A 26,546-nucleotide genomic window follows, 5' to 3' on the forward strand; every position below is an offset into this window, starting at 1 on the left:
ACCCCATGACCCATCAAACCGGGACCCATCCCCGCCCCGATGGGGCGGGGATGGGGCGGGTCTCCTATTAGACCCGCCCCGCCTGCATCCCTATTTGGTGCAATGCAAATTTTTTCTTTTTCCCAAAATAATACTAATTTTAATTATTATTATATTAATTAACCAATTGATTAACAAATATAATAATATTAATATTATTATGTAACAATTGCCAACTACAGTCTTGAAGTTTAGGTTTTTTTACAAAAAACAGTCTTGAAGTTTTTTTTTTCTTTTTTTTTTTTGTGAAAACAACCTTCAAATTAATAAACATGACATCGATACGTACAACCACTTCATTGGATTCAGGTAAGGTGACATACTAATGACCGTTGACCAAGATATTGACTTTTGACTTTCAATAAAATTCATTAATATAACCTTATTTACTCAATTACCTACAATTACACCATTCTTTCCCAATCTCTCTCTACTCCTTCCCAATCACCACCATTCCCCTACCCCAACATCACCACATCACCTCCATTAAAGCCCCTCCTTTAATAACAACCCCATCAAAAGCCCCTTCATTTTGAGAGTGTTATAAGAGCTAATTTTACTTATGGTGAACTTATGGGTGTTGAAGGTTTAGCCCAGGATGAGCTTTTTATATGGTTACCTATTAAAATAATTATTGTTTCTGACCCTATTCTAGAATCATCTTGTTTGATGTTGGAATAGCCCATAAACAACTTTGCCTGTCACTTTTTGCAGATCGTCCCAGTTGTAAGCCAAATGATATAATCGGATAAAATTAGATTCATTTATAAGATGGGATGAATATAAAATTATTGGATTTATTTTAAACCCTTTTAAAAATTTGGGGTGAAATAATAATGTGGTAATGTTGAACAAAGAACCACGTGTGGAGAGGTATCGGCGAGAAAAGCATCAGAAGATAAAAGTAAAGTAAAGAAAACAGAAGTCCGACGTCACGTGGCCGTCCATGTTTGTGCACGATTAAACAAACCTCAACTTCTTCTCTTTCTATCTCTCTATTATTATCCATTCTCATCTCTGCATTCTTTTTCATATTCTTCAACCTTCCTTCTTCAGTCCCATTTCTTTCTTTCAACTGACTACAATTACAAGCATAAATCAATCAATTAGGATCTTTAATTACTTTCCTTCGCCTCTAAGTTTTCTCCACTTATTTCACTTCTTCTTATTCAGCTGCGTCCGATCCTACCTCTCATTTTTCAAATTAAGGTATCTTCATTCTTTGCACTATTTTACTTTTGTTTTTTCAGATTTAACATAAGCGTCAATTTTTATATAAGCGTCGTCTAACAAACTCGGCAAAGAATCTTTTTTTCTTTTTCTTTTTTTGGGGATTTTAATTGATGATTTCGTTTGTCCGATTAGTGTTTTGTTGAATAATTTCAATGGAAATCTCGTCATGTTTGAAGGGTCATTGTTCTTGTAATTTGGTTGATTAATAGGGGAAAGAAAACACATATAATTCACAGGGGAATGCAGAGATCGATTTGCTCTTATAAATACAACAAGGAAAAGGAATCAGCACGCCGGAGCAGGTCATTTAGCCGTGGGATTGGCGTTAACGTGCCTAAAGTCAGGACCCGAGACAAACTAGCCACAGTTTAGCTGTGTGTTTGATTTAAGGTCAAATAGATAAAGAAACACAGCAATGACCAGGATTTTGGTCCAGCGCGGTTGTACAGGGAGTTCTTCATCAAATCAGAGCCGTATTTCAGTTCCAAGTTCAACTAATGTACCTCCTCCCCAATCTAACATCAGCGTTCCTGATGATGCTCATGAACAAGTTACTGTCAATGAATTGCCTGATAATTGTGCTAATACTGCTGACAAAAGGAACAAGAGTGATGATTTTTTGAATGAAGGTTCTGATAAGAATGTAGAGGATGATGAAGCTGTTCATGATTTTAATGTGGGGAACAACGATATTCAAGTGGATTCTCATTCTGTGAGAGGCTTTAGTGGGTTAAAGGTCACTGACCAAATCAGTCACGAGACTTCTGATACCGTGGGCGTGGGTGGTACTGGGGATTACTTGTATAATACTGGTACTGGTACCGGAACCTCCCAACCCCCTCCTCCTCCTGTTCCGCCTCCAATACCTTCAGGTTCGAATTCTATTTCCAGGAGACTCCATTTAGGGACTCCAGATTCTCCCTGGATTGGTTCTTCTAGAAGGCCTACTGTGTGGCCCACCTCAGCTAGGACTTCCCCCTCTGCATCAAGACCTTCCTCACCCAGATCGCATTGTGAAACTGAGGGGTATAATAGTGCGGATGAGCAATCACCTAGTTTTGGATCATCATATTACGATCTTGTAAGTTCTTTTATGCCCTCTAGGATGTAAGTTATTTCTATATGGCTGTGTTCTTTCCTTCATTGGATTGCATGAATTGCCGGTGTGTTGGCTCTTTCACCGTGTTCTTTTTCTCTCCTACACTTGAGTACAATACTTGTGCCTAGTATACTTGTGTCATTATATTTACATTGAGTGATTTCATGTAGTAAGCATTAAGAAATGTTGTATTGTATTGACAATTAGAGGAGGCGAGCTTGGTGGGAGCACTTAATTGTATTGGGGAAATGGAATTTTGTTTCCTTCCTATTGAAGGGGCAACTGCTTCTTGTTGAGTTGAATTTTACCAAGCATAACTTCATTCGGGTTTCAGCTCATGACCTTCTTGAAGGAATGTACTTCTTGTGTCATTACATTTACATTGAGTGATTTCATGTAGTAAGCATTAAGAAATGTTGTATTGTATTGACAATTAGAGGAGGCAAGCTTGGTGGGAGCACTTAATTGTATTGGGGAAATGAAATTTTGTTTCCTTCCTATTGAAGGGGGCAACTGCTTCTTGTTGAGTTGAATTTTACCAAGCATAACTTCATTCGGGTTTCAGCTCATGACCTTCTTGAAGGAATGTATCTATGGGGACATGGATTTTACTGTGAATTTTGGATACTCGAAGAGAAGAAAAGAAGATGAAACAACATGAAGAGCGCAACAAGAAACACACAAACTTTGCAAGAACACAAAACTAACACACATCCACTTTAATGGTAAAATGCAACCTCCCCAAAATGTATTTGTATGTCTAATTGAATACAATAATTATAAATTTACAATAAGAAATCACTCATAAAATAGCTCACTCCCTAGAGCGCTCAAAGCAATCCAATGGAGTCTCACAAAATATAAGAAAGTCTTTCTCTAGAATTTCAACAAATCGTAAGCTTGCTTGCACTCTTTAACTTACATATTTAGATTTCTAAAGTCCTTTATATACTCTTAGGGGAATCATACAAGCAATTGATGTATCACCAAAAAGGAAACCACACTTGCGTACACCATTTTTGATGTCTCGTTGAAGGAAGACAACCTGCATCAATTTTCTAAGCATTTGGAACAATGACGTTCCTCTCAGCCCTTTCCATTTTGTTCTTCTTGGCATTCCCCTCGTTATACACCATGACCAATGCCTACGTTTGAGTTCCTTCTTCAAGGCAAGCCAAGCTTTAGCACAATAAGTGATTGAACTCATCAACAAGTGTGGATGATTTTATTCTTACATTAACGATCTTTCCTTTTCAATAAATGTTATCTTCGTTGATGACTCATACTCATCATCATTGTGGGCGGCCTAGGCAACCACCACCAACTTGTAGCATATACAACTTTCTTTTACCCCTTCCTTTTTTAAGAGCATCATGCTCCCTCTAATGAACTTTAAGGACCCTCCACTAGACTTGAAAAAACATCCTTTATCCTTAAGTCTACAAAGTGATATGAGGTTCCAGCCAAATTTAAGTACATACCTCACATCACCAAGCCTTCTCTTGTCACTATTATGTGTCACAACAACTTCACCAATACCTTTTACCTTCAACTTCTTATTGTTCGTAAAGTGACTATGTCACCATCACATGCCCTTAATCTTGTATACTTGTTCTCACAACAAATATGAAATGACCAATTGTAGTCAATTAGTCATTCCTTATCATAAGCATGTCCTCCATCAAGTGCTCCATAGTCATCAATCATCATCATCCACAAATCCTAGAGCAAAAACCTCTTGGCCTTAACATCTCTTCCATAGTCAACATGCTCCTCACCTTCTTGAGATCCTCCTTTATCTCTTTGCTTATAATTTGAATGTGTCCCTTCTTCTTAGAATTGTAATACTCTTTGTTACTACAATCAACTTTCCCATGGGATTAGGCCCTATTTAACCTTTCCTCTAGCTCTCCTTCTACTAGAGCTCTCGCTAATCAACTCATAATCACCACTTTTCTTCTCTTGCTTCTCACTTTTCACCAAAGTAATTATTCTTTCTCAACGCTGTCAATGTTTAATTAAGAATGATCTTCCTCTTAATGAACAAAGTTTTCACTATTGCTCTATAGCTTTTGTGAAAAGAAGCCAATAGAAGCAAAACTTGCTTCTTATCTGCTTTCAATAATTGACACACAAAAATGTAGTTACTTTGAACGCCATACGGTTCGGGACGTGGGACGGGAACGGGAACGGGAACGTGGAACGCTACTTAAGATGACTTCGGATCGATGGGGACGATTAACATTTTTTTGTTTAAAATAAAAAATCAAAAATGCATTAATAAAAATTAAAATTTAAGTAATAAATTGCATTACATGAAATTGTTTTCAACAATACAAGTACACATTAATCCTTAAAAGTCCTACCATTTAAATAAAAAAACAATCTTTTTCTCTTACTTGAATCAACCTCACTACCTTTAAGACTCAAATCGATTAATATAATTGTTGAATCCTCTAATAATGAACTTTTGGGATCAATATCCTATTTTCTATAAGGTCCTTCGTTGTAGTTGGTTGTAAATCGTGATATTAGCCTTATACTCAAATGAGTAAAGACTAATTTATCTGCCATGAGTGGCATTGAGGCGATTCCTTTTAGCGTTGAGAATGTATGAGTATGTGCTCCACACTCTTTCGGCCGAAGAGCTGCTAATCGGTTGGGACAACACTTTCAATGCAACTTTTGAAAGTTCAGGTGTTTCCGATCCGTAAGTAGACCACCAATATATAGTGACACATAATTACGACATCGACTTTAGCGCAGCTGTTCCAAAAATTCCTTCTTTGGCTTGAAACTTAGCCAACTGAATAAAGATCGTTCACTTTCATGTTCACCAATTTTATTAAAAGCTTCGATCACCCCATGTATAACTTCTACATCGCAATTAGGTGCACGTCTAACAGCCACCGGGTGCATTCGAATTCAAAATCTTGAGTCATAATAAAATGGGTTAAGTGCGAACCCCAAGCAATGCGTAGGGATATTCAGTTTCATCGATTGACTAATATTTGTTGAATAGTCGGGAGATCACAACATCAACACTATTTATCATTGATTTCCCCAATCATGCAATCCATTCTTTCATAAACTTCTCCCATTTTTTTCCTTCCCCATCAGCAACTTTAATCATTTTATATATAGGTTTGGTAATTTTAAGAATATTATTAACCTTATTCCAAAATTTTTCATTAGTAATAGTGGCAGAAATTTCATGAGCTAACTCTGTTTTTTGAATCCCCACCTTTTTGACCACTCCTTCCATGCCCTAAGAACAATAGTAGTAGCAAGAGCCTCCCTACAATGTGATAGCCTTTTTAATAGAACATAATGAGATGAAAAATAGCATTAGCATGTATATGATTGAGAAAATATTTCATGATATCTCTTCCTCTTTTATACGTTTCTAACATCTAGGGAAAGGAAGCAGCAAAATCTTTAAAAATAAGATTTAAAGTGTACACAACACAAGGAGACCAGAATATGTGTTTGTGTGCCTTTTCAATTTCTTTCCCAGCTGCCTTACAATTTGCTACTTTATCAGTGATCACTTGAAGCACATTTGAAGCACCAACTTCATCTATTGCCGTGAGCAAATATTCAACAATTGCTTTCCCTGTCTTCTCAAGATTCAAAAAATCCTCCGCATACATGAACATTGAACCTGTCCTGTTGGAAGACTAGACATTGATCAGTGTTTGGTGATTAATATTTGTCCACCCATCTGATACAATGGTAGTCCCTTGAGTACTCTAAGTCTCCATGACAAGGGCTAACTCTTTTTCCACCTCCCTTTTTACATCATCTGTTAAAGAGGTTCGTGCCCTATTAAAAAAAGGGGCCTTTGTAACCTTTTGGAGCATTTTTCATTGCTGTCACTATATTCTGAAATCAGGATTTCGAAGCACATTATAAGAGTCCATTTTCCATAAGAGCACGTACTATTGCCATGTCAACTTGGTGGCGCTCCATTGTACCAAACACTTTCTCTATGGGGTTGCTACCAATTACTGATTTGGTTTTGATGTTAGTAACTATTGATTTGTTGATTTTTTTATTGATGGTGATTATTCTCAGCTTTCTAAATGTTCAACTTTAAAGTTTCAAGGTCATTTTCTTGAATCCCAAAACGAGTAATCTTTGTCTTTTTCCCAGTCGATTGACCAAAAAAATGCCGTTGAATTCTGGAGTATGAGCTGGTTTATGTCTTCTTGCAATGGTTGCACTGCCATTTCTTGGAGCCTCGTGGATTCTTTTCCCAATTTACCTTGGTGATAAAAGTTACCTCATCAAGGAGTGGTTTACCACCATTTTTGGGTGATCCTTCTCCTTGACTTTGTGAAGAAACAAATACTTCTTCCTCTTGCTGGTCATATTCTTCTTCAATATTATCATATTCATTTGATAATTGCTCAACTTCACTTTCCCTTTCTTTTTCAGTTTCCACACGTTGCCTTGCTGTCTTTTTGCCAAATGCCATTGTTGAATTGAAATGAAGTTATTTGTAAAGAAATTAAATGTTGCAGGAATATAGAGGGAAAATATTGATTTTTTGTGAAGAGTGTTAACGCATTCTTCTTCATATTTGTAGCTAAAGTTTGCTATTGAATAGTTAAGAGAGTAATGGCAAAAAAACCTTCAAGGTTCCTTGAATTGAAGTCTAAAGTTTTTAAATTTACTTTGCTAGTTTGGCAAATCGAGGTAATAATGGGGAATTGGAGTTTAGATGAAGAGTTATAGTTTCCCCCGGATGAAACACTTCAAATGCTAGCTTTTTTTTTATTATTTTTTTTATAAAGAGGTGGCCACGACATTAAGTTTCTAGATTCTGTGTTGTCCTATTTGAATTATCCTATTTGTTAAAAATGTGGTAAAAAAAAATTTGTTAGTAGTAATTAGTAAATTATACTACCTAGTTGTTGTCATCACATATTACAAATTAACCCAAGATAGTCTTTCGAGTATAATGGTTGTGATCATGTATTACAAATTAACCCCACATAGTCCATTGAGTATAATGTTTGTCATCACGTATTACAAATTAACCCTATATAGTCCATCGAGTATAATTGTTGTCATCACGTATTACAAATTAACTTTAGATAGTCCTTCGAGTATAATGGTTGTGATCATGTATTACAAATTAACACTAGATAGACCATCGAGTATAATGGTTGTCATCGCGTATTACAAATTAACCCTAGATATTCATCGAGTATAGTTTTTGTCATCATGTATTACAAATTAACCTAGATAGTCCTTCGAGTATAATGGTTGTGATCATGTATGACAAATTAACCCTAGATAGTCCATTGAGTATAATGGTTGTCATTGCATATTACAAATTGACCCTAGATAGTCCATCGAGTATAATTGTTGTCATCATGTATTACAAATTGACCCAGATAGTCCTTCGAGTATGATGGTTGTGATCATGGATTACAAATTAACCCTAGATAGTCCATCGAGTACAATGGTTGTCATCGCGTATTGCCCTAGATAGTCCATCGTATAATTGTTGTCATCATACAAATTAATCCTAGATCGTCCTTTAAGTATAATGGTTGTGATCATGCATTACAAATTAACCCTAGATAATCCTTTGAGTGTAATGATTTTGATCACATATTACATTTTGACCCTAGATAGTCCATCAAGTATAATGGTTGTCATCGAGTATGTCAAATCGTGCAATTTGATCAAAAGTAACCATAAAGTTATCTATTCACTTTAATATTCTTATTAACCAATGCTTATTAAATTCATTTATAGAAACTTACAATTAATTTCAGTTTAATATTATTACTTGTAATTATGTAATATGATTACACAATATAGCAATTTCGTGAACTCGTAATCTTGCTACATATTATAGCATATGATTGTTAATAAATATGTTTCACATATTATATTGACTTATAAATATAATTTTTACAAACTGGTAAATTTATAGATTTAGTACTAAAATGATCTACATAAAATTCGGTTGATTAAAAAATTCAAAGTGACAACAAAGAAAATAAAATAGAAGGGAGTAACTATAAACACAATATATAAATAGAGTAATTATAGTACTATTACACAACAATGTAACATAAAGTATTTAAGTATATTAATACAATAAAATATAAACAACCTTACAACCCCTTTAGACTCCTATTCATTTAAGTGTATAAACGAGTAAATATTTTTATGTAGAGGAATTGCTTTCTCTTTAACTTTTCTTGGTTCCAAAGTCTTTGTACACATTAATGATCCTTTCCATGCACACATTAGTAAAAAATTAAAATGTTGAGTCTTTCCATACACAAAAGCAGGAATTCATAAATACTTTTTTCTAGCACTTTTTAAAAGTAAAGAGTAATTTATGGAACTTGGTGAAGTTACAGTTTTAGTCTCAAGCTTTCAACAATGGCAACTTGTTCATATAGTCATAGGAGGATGGGCAATCCTCAATTTTTTTTCCTTCTTGAAAATTCAAAGAGAAAAACAAATAATCCCCTTTATGTTTTTCTTATCCCTAAGTTTCCCATCTTTTTTTGGGTTGAAATCACTTGTATAAGGCTCGAGCCAGGGGACTCCTTTGGCTGCGCTCTCCTTTATGGGTATGAGTTGTCGCCGTCCTTCCCTCCCCAGACCCTGTCCATAGTTTTTTTTATGATCGGGATACACTGGGTAGGATGATGATGATAATAATGAAATCACTTGTACAAGGGACAAAGTTGTCAAGTAAAACTGAGTGGAGATGATGATTTACTGGTCGCCCATGGTAGCGATTTGGTACGCGTTCCACAGTGTTTCGACACGCCACAGTTCCATGTTTGGGTATGACTGTCCCGATCGAAAAACACCCTAGCGTCCTGCGTTCTAGGTAGCTATGCACACAAATTGGTGAATTATGTTAATTTGATCATGCATGCTTGTATCATACACCTTAGTGAGTTGATACAATTCCCACCTCAAGCAAATTTTGGTAGTTAGGGACTTCGAAAAATATTGTCGGTTTTGTTCAAGCAATTGTACATGATCTCTGGAGCAATGACAAGCTGCAACACCTTCTTCTCATGGAAACCCATTTTTCCTTCTTCATGCTTGTAGGCTTTGTTTTCTCAAGAGCCTCATTGATTTCTTGTTGTATTAACAAGTCTTCAGCAAAACTTTTCACATAATGGAATGCAAAACTTCCCACCTTCTTTTATCTTCTTCTCTACTAAATTTGCAACTTTCACACGTCTCTTTAAATATAAAAGATCCCTAATCCCTCTATAATACCAATTATTGTGCATGTTAGACACTCGAAAAAAGAAAGTTAGATGAAACAAACAAGAAAAAAATAGGTCACAACAAAGAACAAACACAAACTTTGCAAGAACACAACTAGAAAACACACCTCTTTGATGGTACTTATGATACATCTCCCTCAAATCTAAATGTATTCTACCATTATAATAAGAAATCACTTACAAAATAGCTCTCTCTCTTAAGCTCTCAAAGTACAAATAGTCCATCTTTAGAAGTTATAAACTCCTAAGCTTGCTTGCCCTCTTTGACTTGTTCTGATTTTTAAAGCCCCCATATAGATTTAAGAGAATCATTCAAGCAATTTTGGTAGCCCCTTTGTTCCCCCTTTTCATTATTCATGGCGTTTTTCTCATGGTACACCATGCCCAATGCCTCCCCTTGACTTCCTTCATCATGGCAAGCCAAGCGTTGGCACATTGAGTGATTGAACTCATTACCAATTTTAGGTGAGTTGGTTCTTGCATCAACACATTCTTTAGTATGACACTTGTTAAGTGTTTTGTTCTATTTAAATGAAACTGGATGCCTCTCTGTTTAGAGATACAGAAAAATTTTTTTTGATGAATCTGTCCAATAATGTGTTTAGAATTCTCACTTTTTGACTGGTGCGTTGTGCTTGTTGAATCTTTGAAGAAAAGATCTTTTAATGGTAAACTTGAGACCCTATTCTATCATTCCAATTTATTCTTAACAAATGTATATGTAGCCGACCCCAATCTTTTGGGATAAAAGTTTAGGCATTGTTGTTGTCTTTTCCATGGGAATAGATCTAGTTGATTATTCCTATGAGTAGCTACCCTATCATTTGATAAATTAGTGTAGGTTGTAATCGGCTAGGGACCTTGATAGTTTTAGGCATCGACGAGGTGATTCCTTATGCCGAGCGCCTAATGTAAATTGAGCAATTCAAAGCAACTTTTAAACTTAGTGTCAGCCTCAAAAGAAGCCCATTTAATGGGTTTTTGTGCTCTCCTCTTCTTTATTTACCTCTTTTCCTTTTGTCTTTTTTATTTCTCTTATTCTGGGTTTTCTTGATTTTCTTTTGAAATATTAAGTAATTTTTGGGTTTTGATGTTGCCCACACTCAATGGATAGCACCTTTGCCTAACACCGATGGCAACTCTTAATGTCTTAGAGCGTCTCGCCCCCTTTAGGACTAAGGTTTTTGACATTAGTAGAAATTAGTGATGAGTCATTGCTGTCCTTGGCCTGTGTGCAGTTTTATTTTTCTCAGTTATTACATTCTAAATCATTAGATACATTTTTTGTTGGGCTAATAATGTAGGAATACTTTAATCTACATCTTTGGTAGTTTCCCTATATTATCAAGTTGCACCTCCCTTTGCCCCTTATAACTTACATTTTTGGAATGGACATTTTTGTCATATGGATATGGGACAGCTTATGGTCTCTTGTGTTCCCACCTTGTGTTGAATAGTGTTACTGATGGATTTCTGATGGGCTCTTGTATTGCTTGTGTATGGAACTATTATTTGTTTAGGTTTTCCTAGATAGTTAATGTTCCCTACCTCCTGGAGCATATAACATGTAGGTACTGTGTTCACTACCGAATTTCTGGAATGCACTTACTACAACTTTAATGCGATTATCTTAATTTCTATTTAAGTTTTTTTTCTTGGTTGTGGGATTGTTTTTGACGCTAGTTTGGCAGAATATATTTGTTTCACTTTGTATGTTGTCTTTATGACAGGAGAGAGAGCGTCAGTTTGAGATTGATATCAGGCGTGCTAAAGGTTTAGAAGTTAAGAAAATGCTCGAAGATGGTAATTGTCTATTTAGGGCTGTTGCAGATCAAGTTTATGGGGATTCGGAGGCATATGATTTGACCAGGCAGATGTGTATAGATTATATGGTACGAGTTTTTATGATCTACGTTTATGTATGTTTGGTACATTGTGCATGCTTACTGGAGGATATTGGTCTTGGTAATGCGTTTCATTTCAGGATTCTTGTGTAGACCAGAATATTATAGCAGTTTCATTCTATTTAGTGCTCTTATATTATCTATTGTCTTTTCATTTGTGAACAAGCTGAGTATTAATATTATCATTAGTCTTCTTTTTGTGCATTGCAGACCTGGGTTCTTAAATGCATATCTACTTGAATTATGCGATTTTAAAACCCCCTTCAACCCCTCCTTTGGGGATTAGCATATCATTTTTGAGCTTATGGAATGGGCTTAAATTGATCCCCATGTTTTGCTATGTTATTCTCACTGTTGCCTTCTATAGTTATGGTTCTATTGACATTCACCACTGCCCTTCCTGTGCTGTATCCAGGAGCGCGAGAGAGATCATTTCTCACAGTTCATTACAGAAGGATTTACATCTTATTGTAAAAGGAAACGAAGAGACAAGGTATGTACGATTGTATTCTAGGCTTGTCTTGGTTTTCATGTGATAGCAGGATCTGTTGAAGCCATTTGTGAAAATAAAATTTACTTTTCTGGTTGCAAAATGAGCAGGAACTACAAATTATATGTGAAATTTCCTTGTGTTTTTAATGTCTCACTCAAGATGCTTTTCCATTTTTTCTTTCATAACCATATCTCCTCCTATCCACAATTTTCTCTCCATTTTTCCTTCTCTTGGGTGTCCCTTTTTCCACAAATTTTACTCCTTTTAAAGCTTTATCATGGATTAACAGTTTTTAATCAAGTGTATTTATGGTACTTTACGTCTCTTCCCACCACATTGCTGTCTATTTTCTCCACTTTAAGTTTAGTTTTTGCAAAATTTGATGTACAGTGGATGATTTTGTTTGAGCCTTAGATTTGAAGGCATTTGTTTTATGAAGATAAGATGTGGAAGCAGAAAGGGTAAGGATGGTAAATGTTTGATGTATTGTAAAAAGTTCCATTTAGTGTATGCTCTTGATGGAACTTTGATTCAAGATTGGGGTGTGGAGGTTACCAACATCCCTCTTTGTGATTAGAATCTTGTAGCTTTTGGCTTATGATGGATTTTTCCGTTAATCAGTATTTTTTTTTCAATAAACTTGATCCTAATTTATTTTTTGCTTGATCATCTTTTTTGATGATAGGTTTATGGAAACAACGTCGAGGTCCAGGCCTTGTCTGAGATGTATAATCGACCCATACATATATATTCGTATAGTACAGGTTAGTACTGTCATTTGGCTGTGACTTAAGATTAATGTATGTTTTCCATACCTTCTGTGGTTCTACTTACATGCTGCAGAACCTATCAACATATTTCATGGGAACTATGACACGGATCTGCCCCCTGTTCGCCTAAGCTACCATCATGGTAATCACTATAATTCACTAGTTGATCCCCGTCGATTAAGTGTTGGTGCTGGGCTCGGATTTAGTTGTCTTCGAGGGGTAAGTGATCAATCTTCTCATGTTTTAATGGTGTGCTAAGCTACTTTCAGAACTTTTAGAATTTATTGTAGTTGCAACTTTGGTGTATTGCACACCTTTTAAAACTAAGCCCATGGATTCCACAACGTTATCTTCTCTCTCTTCCACTCCTAGTTTTAAAATAGCATGCCTTTGCTACCACGAGCTCTGCTGAAAACGCCTCGACTGGGTGTGGCAAAGCCACTACAAGAAGCGTGCTCCTCAATGTGTTTTGCGCTTTTTGTGCCTTGTTGTTAGGCTGGGTATTCAATTGAAGTTTGTTTGTTTGAAAAAAGAAATAAAACTGGAATTCCAAATTTACTTAAATATGAAGTTAGAGCCTTTTGGTAATCTCATATTCTCATTATAATAGTCATGTGCTAAAGTATTCTTTATTGCAATGATAATGAATGTCTTCAAGCTTGTTGCTATGATTATATGAATGTCATGTTCTAATCACTATATATATTTAATATTGATTTTAAGCGTTTTAGCAAAAATAGTTCGTCTTGCATGCAAAACGCTCACGACTTTGCCAGCACCTAGGCTTTAAGGACGTTTTGCACCTCAGTGTATCGCGCTGTTTTTTAAACTGAGCTTCCATTCTACTATCATCACTCACCAATAACACCGCCTTGAAGCAATTCCCACTTCACAAATCAGTCACTGCATATATGGGTCTTTGCTTGCGAAAGGTGTGACACAGATAGATTGCCTCAGTGCAGCTCAATGCGTTTTGTGCCTTGTGCTTCTCCTTGTTTGGGTGGGTAATCAACTGAAGATTTTTTATTTGAAAAAGGAAATCAAACTCAAATTCCAAAGTCTCTTAAATATGAAGTTCGTGAAACTGTTGCATTCATTAAAATACATAGTAGATTAGCGTGTTAAGAAGAAGAAAATAACTTTGGTAGATCTACATATTCTCATTATAATACTTGCGCGATAAAGTAGTAATAATGAATGTTTTTGAGCTTGTTGCTATTATAATATAATATAAATGTCATGTTTCTTTAGGTAATATGTATGTTTTAAAAATTTTAAGCTTTTTAGAAAAAATGTGCACCTTACCTAGAATCTCGCGACCTTGACCAAGGAACTTTTGCATATTGGTGTGCCGCATGCTATTTGAATCTAAGCCTATACTTCGGGGTCACCACTAACACCACCTTCAAGCTATGTTACTTGGACTCGGGTACTATATCGGATACTTGTACATGTCCAAGTGTCGGATATGTCGAAATATTTAATTTTACACCTAAAATGAAGCGTCCAAGTGCCATACCAATGTTCGAGCATCAAGGATCGGACACAGGTACGTAAAGCAAAATGAAGAGTCCGAGTAACATAGCCTTCAAGCAATACCCCATTTGGTTACAAAGGTGGTTAGGTGATGGTTTTAAGGGAATGGATAAATAATTGAGAAGGGTTCAAAGCAACAATGTTAGAAGATTAAGGAGCTCTATTAGTTTTGGTGGGACCAGTCCTGGTGGGGAGTGGAGGGAGGAGAAAGAGAGTGAGGGTAAATGGGTTTTGTTGGACTCGTGATCTTGTAATCGTCAATTGTTTTTGTTTGCTAAACTTGTCAATACCGCATCTGACCAAGTCAAAAATTATCACTTTGGGCGATTTGGGATAATTTCAAATTTTGGTCGTGGATTGAATTTGGGGTGGAAATCTTCAATGCAATGCAGTAGTGAAGGCAGGCCTTCAAACACAAAATTACACAGATAAAAACCCCAAAAACAATCACCCAAAGTGTGTTCTTGAAACAGAACAGAACACACTGTGGGATGTTTCTTGAATTGAATGACTTGGATTTTAATCCTCCAAAGCAATCAATTCCCTTACTATAACCAAGGACTACTCTCAGTTATACAAAGGTGATAATCTTGCACTACTCAAGATTGATGAATGTTCATACACACTCAAGGAAGACAAAGGAAAATGCATCCAATGTTATTAATCTGAAAAACTAAAAAATCTGTCTATGTACAAGGCTTAGACTCCTATTTATAGATTAATGAATGAGGGAAAACAACACTAAGACTCTTAGGAATTCAGGCAACTAACTATGACGGTTAAAAAAACATCACGTGCCAAACATATGCACATTAAAAGAACAAAACAGTTAGTTTATCAGCTAGGCAATACTGTCAGAGCAAACTGGCGACTGAGTGACCTTCAGCTCCCTTTCTTGGTGTCTTCCTGTGATCATTAGGAGGCACTTAGGGTCTTGATGGAAAGGTCCATGTATAGAGATTCCATTTTTACCCTCCATGTCTCCCAAGGTACACGGGTTGGTTCTGGACAACCCTTGCAAGGTAGGCTGGTCGGCAGTTTTCATGAGCTGGCTTGTGCTTCTGTTTTCTGTTTCCGTTTCTGAGTATGCCTTTTTTTGTTCTTTCTCTTCTGTTTCCAACCTATCTTCATGGAGATCTTCTGAATCCTCTATTGAGCCATCAAAATTTGGTTCATTTCCCCTTCTTTTTTGAAGGAATTGTCCACAATTTAGCATCCCCTAAGTAAGAAGTCAGATCTCCTATGTTGAAGTGGGAGAGATGCCAAATTCCTCTGGTAAGTCCATTTTGAATGCATTGTCCCCATATTTATCAATTATTTGAAATGGTCCCATGGCTCTGGGCATTAACTTATTCTTCCTGAGTTGAGGGAACTTCTCTTTCTTGAGGTGAATCCAAGCAAAATCACCAATCTGCAGCTGTTTACTTCCCTTTAGTCCCTTGTTTGCTTTGTGCTGGTATCTGGCATTGGCCTTCACTATGTTTTCATGCACTTGCTTGTGTATTTTCAACAGGTTCTCAGCTTGCTCATGAGCATTGGTATTAGATCTGTCATTATCAGGGAGATCAATTAATGAAAAAGGCAATAAAAGGTTCACCCCATACACACATTCAAAAGGTGAGTATTTAGTGCTACAGCTAGGACTTCTATTGTAGGCAAACTCTACATGGCTTAGCTTCAAGTCCCAGTCCCTAAGATTCTTGTTAACAAGTGATCTTAGTAAAGACCCTAAGGTCTTGTTAGTCACCTCAGGGCATTTGCTGTTTCCTACTCAGGGCATTTGCCACATTGGTTTTACCAGTCTTGTACTTAGCCACAAAATCAAAGGTTTGTTAGTACTTTACCCACCTAGCATGCCTAAGACTTAGCTTCTTCTGTCCATTAATGTATTTGAGGGATTCATGGTCAGTATGTAACACAAAAGGTTGGATTCTTAAGTAATGGGACCACTGCTCAAGGGCTCTAACCAAGGCATAGAACTCCTTGTCATAAGTGGAGTAATTTAGCCTACTCTGGTTTAACTTCTCACTAAAATAGGCTATAGGTCTCTTCTCTTGTAGTAACACAGCCCCAATCCCAGTTCCACAAGCATCACACTCTACCTCAAAAGGTTGGTTAAAGTCAAGTAGTTTAAGGATCGGTGCTTGGCACATGGGCTGTTTTGATCTGATCAAAAGCCTTCTGTGCTTCAGGTGTCCAGTTGAAGATTCCCTTCTTTGTGCACTTAGTGATGGGACTCATGGCACTACTAAAGTTCTTGATGAATCTACTATAAAATGAAGCCAAACCATGAATTGATCTGACTTGAGTGATGGTGCTAGGTGTAGGCCAATTCCTAATTGCTTCTACCTTGGTCTGATCAGGTTTTATGCCTTCCTTCCCTACTATGAATCCTAAGAAATTCACCTTTGTCATCAAGAATTGGCACTTCTCAAGCTTAGCATATAGTTTCTGTTCCCTAAGTCTTTCCAAAAATTTTCTAAGGTGACCTAGGTGTTCTTGTAATTCTGTGCTGTAGACTAAGATATCATCCTAATATACTACTACAAACTTCCCTAAAAAGGGCCTAAGGACTTAAGTCATTAGTCTCATAAAAGTGCTAGGTGCCCCAGTGAGCCCAAATGGCATGACCATCCACTCATACAGCCCATATTTGGTCTTTAAAGCAGTCCCACTCATCTCCAGCTCTCATCCTGATCTGGTGATATCCACTTCTTAAGTCCAACTTACTAAACGCCTGTGCACCAGATAGCTCATCCATGATGTCATCTATCTTAGGAATTGGGAACCTGTACTTGATGGTGATGTTGTTTATGCTTCTGCTATCAACACACATCCTTCAAGTTCCTTTTTAGGAACCAACAAGGTAGGTACAACACAAGGGCTGAGGCTCTCTCACAAACCCCTTATCTAACAGTTCCTTCACCGGTCTCTGCAGTTCTTCAGCCTCCTTAGGGTTAGTCCTATTAGTCCTATATGCTGGCTTATTAGGTAGCACAGCTCCTGGCATTAGATCTGATGCTCAATGCCCCTAATGGGTGGTAAACCTAAGGGTAACTCATCAGGAAAAACATCTATGAACTCCTTAATGATAGGAGAGTGAAGCATGATGGCTACACAAACATCTATATCCCGAGGCACTTCAATAACAGGATCCAGCAATACCCTACCTGTTTCATCTCTTTCACATAGCTCTTCCTACTGATTAAGTGTACAGGTTGCTTGGTCTTGGGAGGGGGTATAGCTCTGTGAGGAGGCAAAGGTATTAAGTCCTTCAGCTTACCTTCATGCCTCGAGGTATAGATGTTTGTGTAGCCATCATGCTTCATTCTCCTATCATATTGCCATGGTCTACCTAGCAAGATATGGCAGGCACTCATGTCTAATACATCACAAAGGATCTGGTCCTGGTATGAGCCTATGGTTAAGGTTATCAAACACTGTTTTCCTACTGAACCACTAGCCTTATTGTCCAACCATTTCAGTTTGTAGGGGTGAGGGTGTGCCTGAGTTTTCAACTTAAGTTCCTGTACTAAGTCTTGGCTAACACAATTGGTTTCACTACCCCCATCTATGATTAAGTCACAAAGTTTGTCACTAACCCTACACTTGGTTTGGAAAATTTTTTCCCTTTGGTCAGACTTCCTTCCCTTAGGGGTGGTGTGAAAGCTCCTCCTAATCATCAAGGCCCTATGCCTTTCTTCCTCAGGGTATAAAGGCTCCCTATCAGACTCAGAATCAGACACATAAGGTGTGACTACCCCTGACTCCCTTTGTATATAAGTGCCATCTGGGTCATCCTCACTAGAGATGGTGCCCCTCTCTTCCTCCCTGCCATTAATGTTAACAAGGATGGTCTTAGGCCTTTCTTTGCTCCTGATTTCTTCCCACTCAACTAGGGTGAAGGCTCTATTGTTAGGGCAGTTAACCTTAATAGGGGTTACACTCTTACCCTTGGTCTCCTTACCACTGTCAAATTTGGCAGGTGCTGTGGTGTTCTCCCTCCTGGGATGAAAAGGTTGGTTGCTCCTAGTCATAGGTTGTCCTACAGTTTGTGAGGTTCTGTTCTTAAAGTATTGTTCCAATAGCAAGGCTTGTTCCCCAGCCAGTGCAACTGTGAGGTTAGGCACAATGGAAAGCTTCAATCTCAAGTCTTCCCTCAAACCACCTAAGAATTTTCCCACCCTTATATCCTCTGAATCAGTAATATCACACAGCACAGACAACCTTTCCCACTCCTGAATGTATTGGGCTACAGATTTGTTGCCTTGGATTAAGGTATTCCATTGCATAGACAACTGTTGTGTGTAGTTACCGGGCACATACTTCCTCCTAAGCTTTCTTTTCAGTTTTGTCCATGAGTCAATTTTCCTTTTACCCTCTCTGACCCTCTGCCTCTGGACTCCCTCCAACCAAGTTGCAGCGAATTTAGTGAGTTTAACCTTGGCCATCCTGCATTGCTTATCTTCTGGGGTGTCCTTATACTCAAAATAACTCTCAAGACTGGTCTCCCAATCAATATAATCCTCAGGGTTTAAGGATTGCCCAGTGAATTCAGCCACATCTACCCTCAAATTTTTATCATCATTATTACTGTTTTGATGCACCCTCTTCCTGGTTTAAAAGGCCCAACTCAGCAAGTCTGTGGTTCATGACTTCTAAGGTCTCTTCTATCAACATTCTCCTCTCCTCAACATTCATGATGAAATTCAAAAAAACAAACTTCACACAAATGCACAGAAAATTTTAAGAGGGAAGAAATACCACCAGTCCATTGAAAAATCAGATTCTGTTCTTCAGGCTGAAAATCGTGTGCACAAATACAATTTCACAATATAAAATCAATTTGCAATGTAAAGAAACTGAAATTCTAATGCAAACTTTCAATTCTCCTTATAGATTTGCTAACAGCCACGCTCTACAAGGAAATATGACAGAAAGTTCTTACCAGACACTGCAGGATCGATTTCTGAACAATCAAGCCTTTCTTGATTTTTTGTCCACTGCAACCCGATGCTCTAAAGAAATCGACGTCATTAGGCTATTATTGGATAAAAAACTTAATAGGCATAAATTAACCAAATGTGAGGTCCAAAAAGGCTATTGCGGGCAAAGAATCCTTCTTGGTGCTTGACATTTAATAGATTTTTTTTTTTTATTTGGACAAAATAATTTGCTGTCCATTTTGTTTTCTGTGGCATCAAATGCCATTTTGGTAAGTATCTTATTGGTTGCATTATTTTTTACTTGACCTATTAGTTGTAGTAAAATGTCGCTTTTTCCAATAACTTACTTTCTTGATTTTCTTCTTCCTTTTTAATGACGTGGGCGAATTTTGCCAACCACTCCTTTCTATCTTTAACTTCAACCACTATTTATGAGAATCAAAAACTTTGCACGGAATCTTGTTTTGGAAACTTGGTTCCTGAAACTCTAAATTTACATTTTAGAAACTTGATTTTCCTGTTCTAATATAAAAATGTCTCAATCTGTACTCTGATTAAAATATATAAAAAGGACTCCATCACAGGAACCTTCGTTTGAAATGTGTTCCCCATAATGTATCGTATTTCCTTTGTGGTAACTTTAGTTCAACTTCCGTGTAGCTTAGGGAGCTTTTGTTGGTTTTGCCTTACCATACTGCTCTCTTCTATGAATTTGTGTAAATTTGCAAGAAATCTAGTGAAAATACTTATAATAATTCCATAAAAGAATAATTCTAGAATAGAACTTCAAGATTATTCTTATCATAATTTTCTATTTATTATCTTCACAAACTATGAATCTTTATTCCTCCATCTTCATAGTAGATGTTGAAATGTTGAAATTCAACTGTGCAGAAGTAATTATGTTGTTAGGATTTGTGATTGTGTGGATAATAACATGTCTTCTTTCCGCGTTTCCAGAGAAATGTGGACAAGGATCAAGTAAAAGCTGCCATAAAAGCTCAACAAGACCAACAGATAGATAATGTACATATCTTTCTTGTATCTTCATGTGCATTTTTTCTTTTCCTGCTAGGTATGTGATAGAGAAATGTGGTGTATGTGATGTATTGATGTTTCTGTACAGGCGCTGCTGGCTGAAGGTCGATTTTACTCAGATCTTGAGCTCACAGAAAAAGAAATTGAACGTATGGTAATGGAAGCTTCTCGAGCTGAATATCTTTCTGGTAATAAATCAAAACAACATGTCGGTCAAAGGGAATCTTCAACATCTAATGCGGAACCATCATCATCAGGAGCCAGTAAGCTGCTTCTTTTGTCTTGTCGTGTGGGTATTCTTGTGTTTCTGTGGGTGGCTAATATCATTTGAAACCAACAAAACAGGGGCATCGGGGAGTGTGAATGAGAAAGAAAGTGGTTTGTCTGGTGAAATGTTTAGCAGCAGCATGGAGGTGGTGCTATCAATGGGATTTAGCTATATGCAGGTGATTGAGGCATACACCATATTTGGAGATGATGTTGATTCCATGGTTTGTTACCTGTTGGAGACCAGCAGTAGCATCAGGCGTAAGGGCAAGGCTACTGAATGACTCAACTTTAACTAAACACAGCTTAGTGGATCTAATTGCTATCACATTACTCTTTATTAGTTACAAATTACAATAATCATTTTCATTATTAGTTGACATGCAAATATGCTGATTGCCGAGTATAAATTCAACTATTTACCATTAACTAGTACTTACCCGTACCGTGCATTACACTAACTCATATTTTTGCGTGAAAGCATTAGTTAATAACAAATATGCAATTTATAATCAAAATATGAACATACATTGATTTGATATTTTTTATTTTTCTATCATGCTCTGTTTGAGAATGATTAATTTTTTGTGAATTTAGAATTGATTCAAATTTATTATCTGATCAATAAAAAAATCAAAATAAAAATCTCTAAGTCTATTCTACGATTATTTTAAAGAGATTGACTTTTCAAACTTGTCATTGAAAAATCTTTTCATTTATAATTTCATAATTGAAATATAGGTATAACTATTTTTAAATTCAACTTAATTGTAATAAATGAATATAAAAAGTTCGAGTAGCTAAAGCAAAGCAACTACTTCCAATAACAGAATGAAAAGCAGCGACTGGAGTGGGATAATAAGAGTCAACACGAAGTTTTCTCACTGCTAATTTGAAATTGTTCACGAGACTTTCATCTCGCATGGTTCGCAAGTGATAAAAGAAAGAAGAACTAATCTTCTTTCATTTTTAAATACCACCTTCCTCGTGTATGTATAAAATTGAATCCGTTCAATTTTCAAAAAAAAATATTACCTTCAATTTAACCTATTAGTCCTATTTGATTTTTCACAGTTATCGAGGCAATATTTTATCATTTCATATCTCTAATTATTCTTAATTAAAAATTATAAAAAATTGATATTAATAATCTTTGTATTGAGATGAATTAAATAAGATCTGACATGACTATGTTTTAACTTATAAACTAAGAATAAAATACAAATTAAGAGTTATAAGTAAATAATAAAAAAAAAATTAATGGGACTAATGGGTAGAATAGGAGGGAGTATTACTATTCTTAACTTTTTGAACCCTTCATTAGTGGTTTTAGATGACTGATTTTTTCAATCTTTTTGCTCTTCGTTCCATAGGAGCAAGTTAAAAAGATTAAAAAATAGAACCATCTCATTTGATTCGTTCTCAATAACCATGGGTAGGGGTGCACGCGGTCCGATCTAGTCTGATTTGGCACTAAAACTAGACCAGATCAGAAATTTCGGTCTGAAAATTTTTCAGACCAAACCAGACCAATGTAAATATCAAACCGGATTAGACTAGACCATTTAGAACGGTTTGGTCTGATATGGTCTTCGGTCTTTTTCTTTTTAAATTAATGTTTTTAGTAAGCTAATTTATTCATAAATAGAATTTAGATGAAAGAAAATTGAGAAGGAAAGAGTTGTTCGCCAACGGTTAGAAAATAATGGCATACCAACACCAAGATGAATTCTTATTATATTTTCGATTAGCAACAATTAGAAAATAATGGCATAGCATCAGTTAGAAAATGAGAGTTAGATGAAAGAAAATTATGAACTTTGAAATTGGAGAAAAAGAAATGTGTATGTGGCTGTGCATTGTGGTATAGCAAAAGTAAAAAAAGGTAATAATGGCATCAAGCATCAATGTTTAGAAAATAATTAGGTATACAAACAGTCATCCAATGCCGCGTACTTGTTTTAAGTTTCTTTAAGAACTCAAGTCTATTATTACTATGGTTTTGTGGTCTTCCATTTATGGTTTACATCACACCAAAAAGTACTACGGTTTACGGTCTGGTTCAGTTTAAAAATTATAAAAACCAAGACTAGACTAGAAGCTGTAACTTTTTCAAAAAGAAAACCAGACAAGACCATTTAGACCGTAAACTAGACCAAATATTTAAATTACAGTTTGGATCGATTTGGTTTGTAGTTTTGACTAAACTTTGTTTAGCCCAAACCATGGGATGATCATCTTAGGGTGATTCTTTTGTCAAGAAATATTCCTAATTACACTCGTAGTCTCTAAAAGAATGAGAACCCATTATGTAACTTCTAGGTTGAGAATTCAAGTATACATCATTAGCTTGATTCATTGTAGGAACAAATCGTAATGAAGACTTAACTCCTTTATATAATGATAATTCAAAACACATATCAAATTATTCTAAAAAAATTAAGTAATTATATTTATTTGATTAATTAGTCCAAAATCATAAAAGTGATTTTGTATAAGTTTATTCGGTGTTAATTGATATAAATTTATTTATATACTTATTCGGTCAAAATGAATTTAGGAAACAATTAAGTCTAGTTTTAATTTATTTATTTTTGGTTAACAATTACTCTCTCCGTTTCTTTTTGTTCTTCTATTTGCTTTTTGCACAATTTTCAATTAAAATTTTAAACCTCAATATCTCTAAATATACATAATAGAAAATTATAAAAAATACACAATAAAAATGTATATATTAAGACGAATTAACGAGATCTCACATGGATATATTTTATCTTCTAAATATGTGTCATAAACATTAATTAAATTTCTCTCTCTTTGAGGTAGAATATTTCAAATGGGAAGAACATTGGTGAATGGAAGGAGTATATAAATTAATTGAGCTAAAAATTGTTGAATTTATCTTATTGTTGTCATATGGTTTTATCAATAAATTAAATTGAATCAATTGTTAACCTAAAAACACCTAGAATACATCTTATAGTTAGGTTTGGAATATTTCCTAAAGTCATGGAATAATTTCTTAAAAGATATATCTAGAAAATTGGTTAAAATTAATATTATTTCTAAAAGATATATTTTTCCTATATTATAGTGAGGTTTCAATTAAAATGAATTATAGGCTTAGACTTAGTCTAAGAATTGCTTTTAGTTAGTTAAAATAACCCAAAATAATTCTCAAGTTAATTTAATATTAAAAACGATTCATTAAATAATTCTGTTAGGTTTTAGAAAATAAAGTTAGAATATTATTTTGTTATTATTATGGAACTTATTTTTTAGGTGGGACTTAATCAAGAAAAGCCTAGGGTTTTTATTAAATGATGTAATTTTCGGTTCAAGCTTTGAAGCCCAACTCAAGAAGCAGCAAACCCATAGGAGTAGGCTATTTGTAGCCGAATCTCAATAATGACTTAAGGTGTTTTGTCTTTATTTTATTTTCGCACTTTATTATTGTTTATCTATAAGTTATGAAAATTGACTTTAAACAGTTTCTGAAAAACTGTTTAAAGCATCCCACAAGCTCTTTTGTTTACCCACCGCTTGAGAGTTATAGACCTCCTATCAACCTTCAATTGGTATCCGAATTGAGTTTCATGCATTAATATTTAATTATTTTATGAATTTGGTGGATCCGATAGAAGAAGGCTTGTTTCGCTAGGTCGTTCAAACAAAGTACCAAAGATTCCTATGAAAAAGGATTCTGAAGGCAATGATATTTCAAAGTTAGAATCTAAATATAATCAAAGTGATTTGGAAGTCATATCTAGAACCTATCGAGCTATGAATCAACTATATTGTGCTTTAAATGGAATGAAATTCAACAGGGTGTCATCTTGTTCGAATGCCAAAGAAATTAATATGGGATAAGTTGGTCGTAACATATGAAGGAACTAGTAAGTCAAGGAGATGAAGATCAATATTTTCATGCATCAATATGAGATGTTCAAAATGAAGAAAGATGAGAATATTAATGAACTATGTACATGCTTTACTCTAATTACTAACAGTTTGAATTTTCTTGGCAAATTTTTTTAAATGCAGAGTAGGTGCAAAATGTATTGAGATATTTTCCTCGATCAAAGTGGGGTCCTAAAGTCACAGCTATAGAGTAAGTGCAAGATCTAACAATGTTATCCCTTGATGATCTTCTTGGGAAACTCACCACTCATGAGTTAACACTTCATGAAAATGGCGACAATGATGTCACACCATTTATGTCGGCTTTTAGTGTCATTTTCTGAAAGACTAATCTGTTAAACAATATTTATAAACACCTTAAAACAACTACAACGAGTGTAGCGGTAAGTTGGGGATCGAACCACAAGGATAAGGAAAGCTAGACTCTAAACTTTATGTAGATAGGTTATATGGTTGGATGGTTGTTTAAACTAAACTAATGACAAGAAAATAAAGCAAGACTAAAACGATATAAAATGATGAAAGACAAGCGGGAAAAGATTAGGTCCACCCTAGAAAGGTTGATTGAGGCAAAGGATAAACTAGGTTAAAGGAGATCAAACAAATACTAATCATGACACTGAAGATATCGAGAGAAAGTTGGTGACTCCACAAGTCACACGAACGACCTATAATTGTCCTATGTCTCCCAAGGAGTGATAGGACAAGATTCGTATAGAATGTCTACAACAAGCATCATTGACCTCAAACCCTAATTTATACGATGAAGAACAAGACCAATCCTATAGTTTAACAAATTAAAACCCCTAAGAAACGACTCACTCATATCTAAACTAACTAAAGCAAAAGGATTGAGCAAAGCCATGAATGAAAACATGAGGAACTTAAATGGAAAAAAATAAAAAAGCAATAGAAAAAACAATAATAATATTGGAGAAAAAGAAAGCAATAAATAAAAGCAATAAATCAACCAAAGCATTAAATGAAAGCAATGAATAACTTGAAAATAGAGAAATGAAACATACATAAATGAAGTGCTTGAATGAAAAAAACTTGAATCCAAATACAAGTCTTGAAAATGAAAGACTTAAATGTAGAGAAAAGCAATCAAGGAAAACATTAAATCTATTCTAGGGCATAAAGGAAATGAAAACAATAAAGAGTTTATGTTTTAATTTGAGGCACAAGTAGCACTCACAGTAAGCATAAAGGTTTATACATAATTTGGAGGTATTTATAGCCTAATAACAAAAGGGGTTAAAAGCCCTAAACTAGACCTTCTACTAAAGCTTACGAAGAAATCGATTCCCCCAGATACTGAGCTTCATTCGCTTGAATGACTAAGGGATTCGACTGAATCCAAGCCCATTCGATCGAATGGGACTTGGTTTGACCAAAACAAATTTGATTCTTCAATCTTGATCAGCATCAATCCATTCGATCGGATGGGGTCTTATTCGACCGAATGGTGCCTTATTCGACTGAATGGACATACATTTGCCCATTCCAGAGGTTTTGAAGCTACGCATTGAGATCCATGATTCAATTCCATCGAACCCTCGAACCATTTGCCCGAATGTGCACTCCATTCGATCGGATAGAGCACAATTCGACCAAATCAGCTTCTTCTTGGTATCTAAGAGCTTTTGAACTTTGCGAAGCCTTCGGGAAGATCTCAATTTTCGTGCGAAAGTGTTCAAATGCATGGAAATCATCCGTGTTGCATCCAAAAACATCTAAAATAACCACAAAACAAACAATGGACAAGAACTTGGTAAAATCACGCATAATATGCATAATATTGATCTTAAAATGTGAGACTTGACACTAGAATAGAATAAAAAAACATGCTTGAAAGCGAGCACATTAATTACCTCCAAGCCAAACCTTTATTAGTCCCTAGCAAATGAACTAGTAGGCCAACATAGAAGCACAATGCAAAACAAACCTAAAACAAATAAAAACAAGCTGAGCAAAAAACAAGACAATGCAAGCTGTGCACGTGAAAAACTCTACC

General features: G+C 35.6%; 1 protein-coding gene across 2 annotated transcripts; it reads left to right on the forward strand.

Annotated features, from left to right (window-relative positions):
• The first annotated feature begins 626 nt into the window (after positions 1 to 626).
• LOC130812722 (OVARIAN TUMOR DOMAIN-containing deubiquitinating enzyme 6) lies at positions 627 to 21,126 on the forward strand. Of its 2 annotated transcripts, none has more exons than XM_057678297.1 (9): positions 627 to 1,248; positions 1,482 to 2,353; positions 11,385 to 11,546; positions 11,974 to 12,051; positions 12,737 to 12,815; positions 12,895 to 13,040; positions 20,264 to 20,329; positions 20,430 to 20,604; positions 20,687 to 21,126. In XM_057678297.1, the coding sequence occupies exons 2-9, from the start codon at positions 1,688 to 1,690 to the stop codon at positions 20,890 to 20,892; spliced, it is 1,578 nt and encodes a 525-aa protein (XP_057534280.1). In that variant the 5' UTR covers positions 627 to 1,248; positions 1,482 to 1,687; the 3' UTR covers positions 20,893 to 21,126. The 2 variants fall into 2 exon arrangements, with proteins under 2 accessions (XP_057534280.1, XP_057534279.1); XM_057678296.1 differs by having other exon boundaries at positions 1,509 to 2,353.
• The last annotated feature ends 5,420 nt before the right edge of the window (positions 21,127 to 26,546 follow it).

This window comes from Amaranthus tricolor, chromosome 5, assembly GCF_026212465.1.
Source record: "Amaranthus tricolor cultivar Red isolate AtriRed21 chromosome 5, ASM2621246v1, whole genome shotgun sequence".
Taxonomy (NCBI): Eukaryota; Viridiplantae; Streptophyta; class Magnoliopsida; order Caryophyllales; family Amaranthaceae; genus Amaranthus; species Amaranthus tricolor.

Coding starts and splice junctions, on each gene's coding strand:
- LOC130812722 (XM_057678297.1), top strand. CDS start 1,688: ATGACCAGGATTTTGGTCCAGCGCGGTTGTACAGGGAGTTCTTCATCA. Junction 2,354..11,384: donor GATCATCATATTACGATCTT/GTAAGTTCTTTT, acceptor TCTTTATGACAG/GAGAGAGAGCGTCAGTTTGA. Junction 20,330..20,429: donor AAGACCAACAGATAGATAAT/GTACATATCTTT, acceptor GTTTCTGTACAG/GCGCTGCTGGCTGAAGGTCG.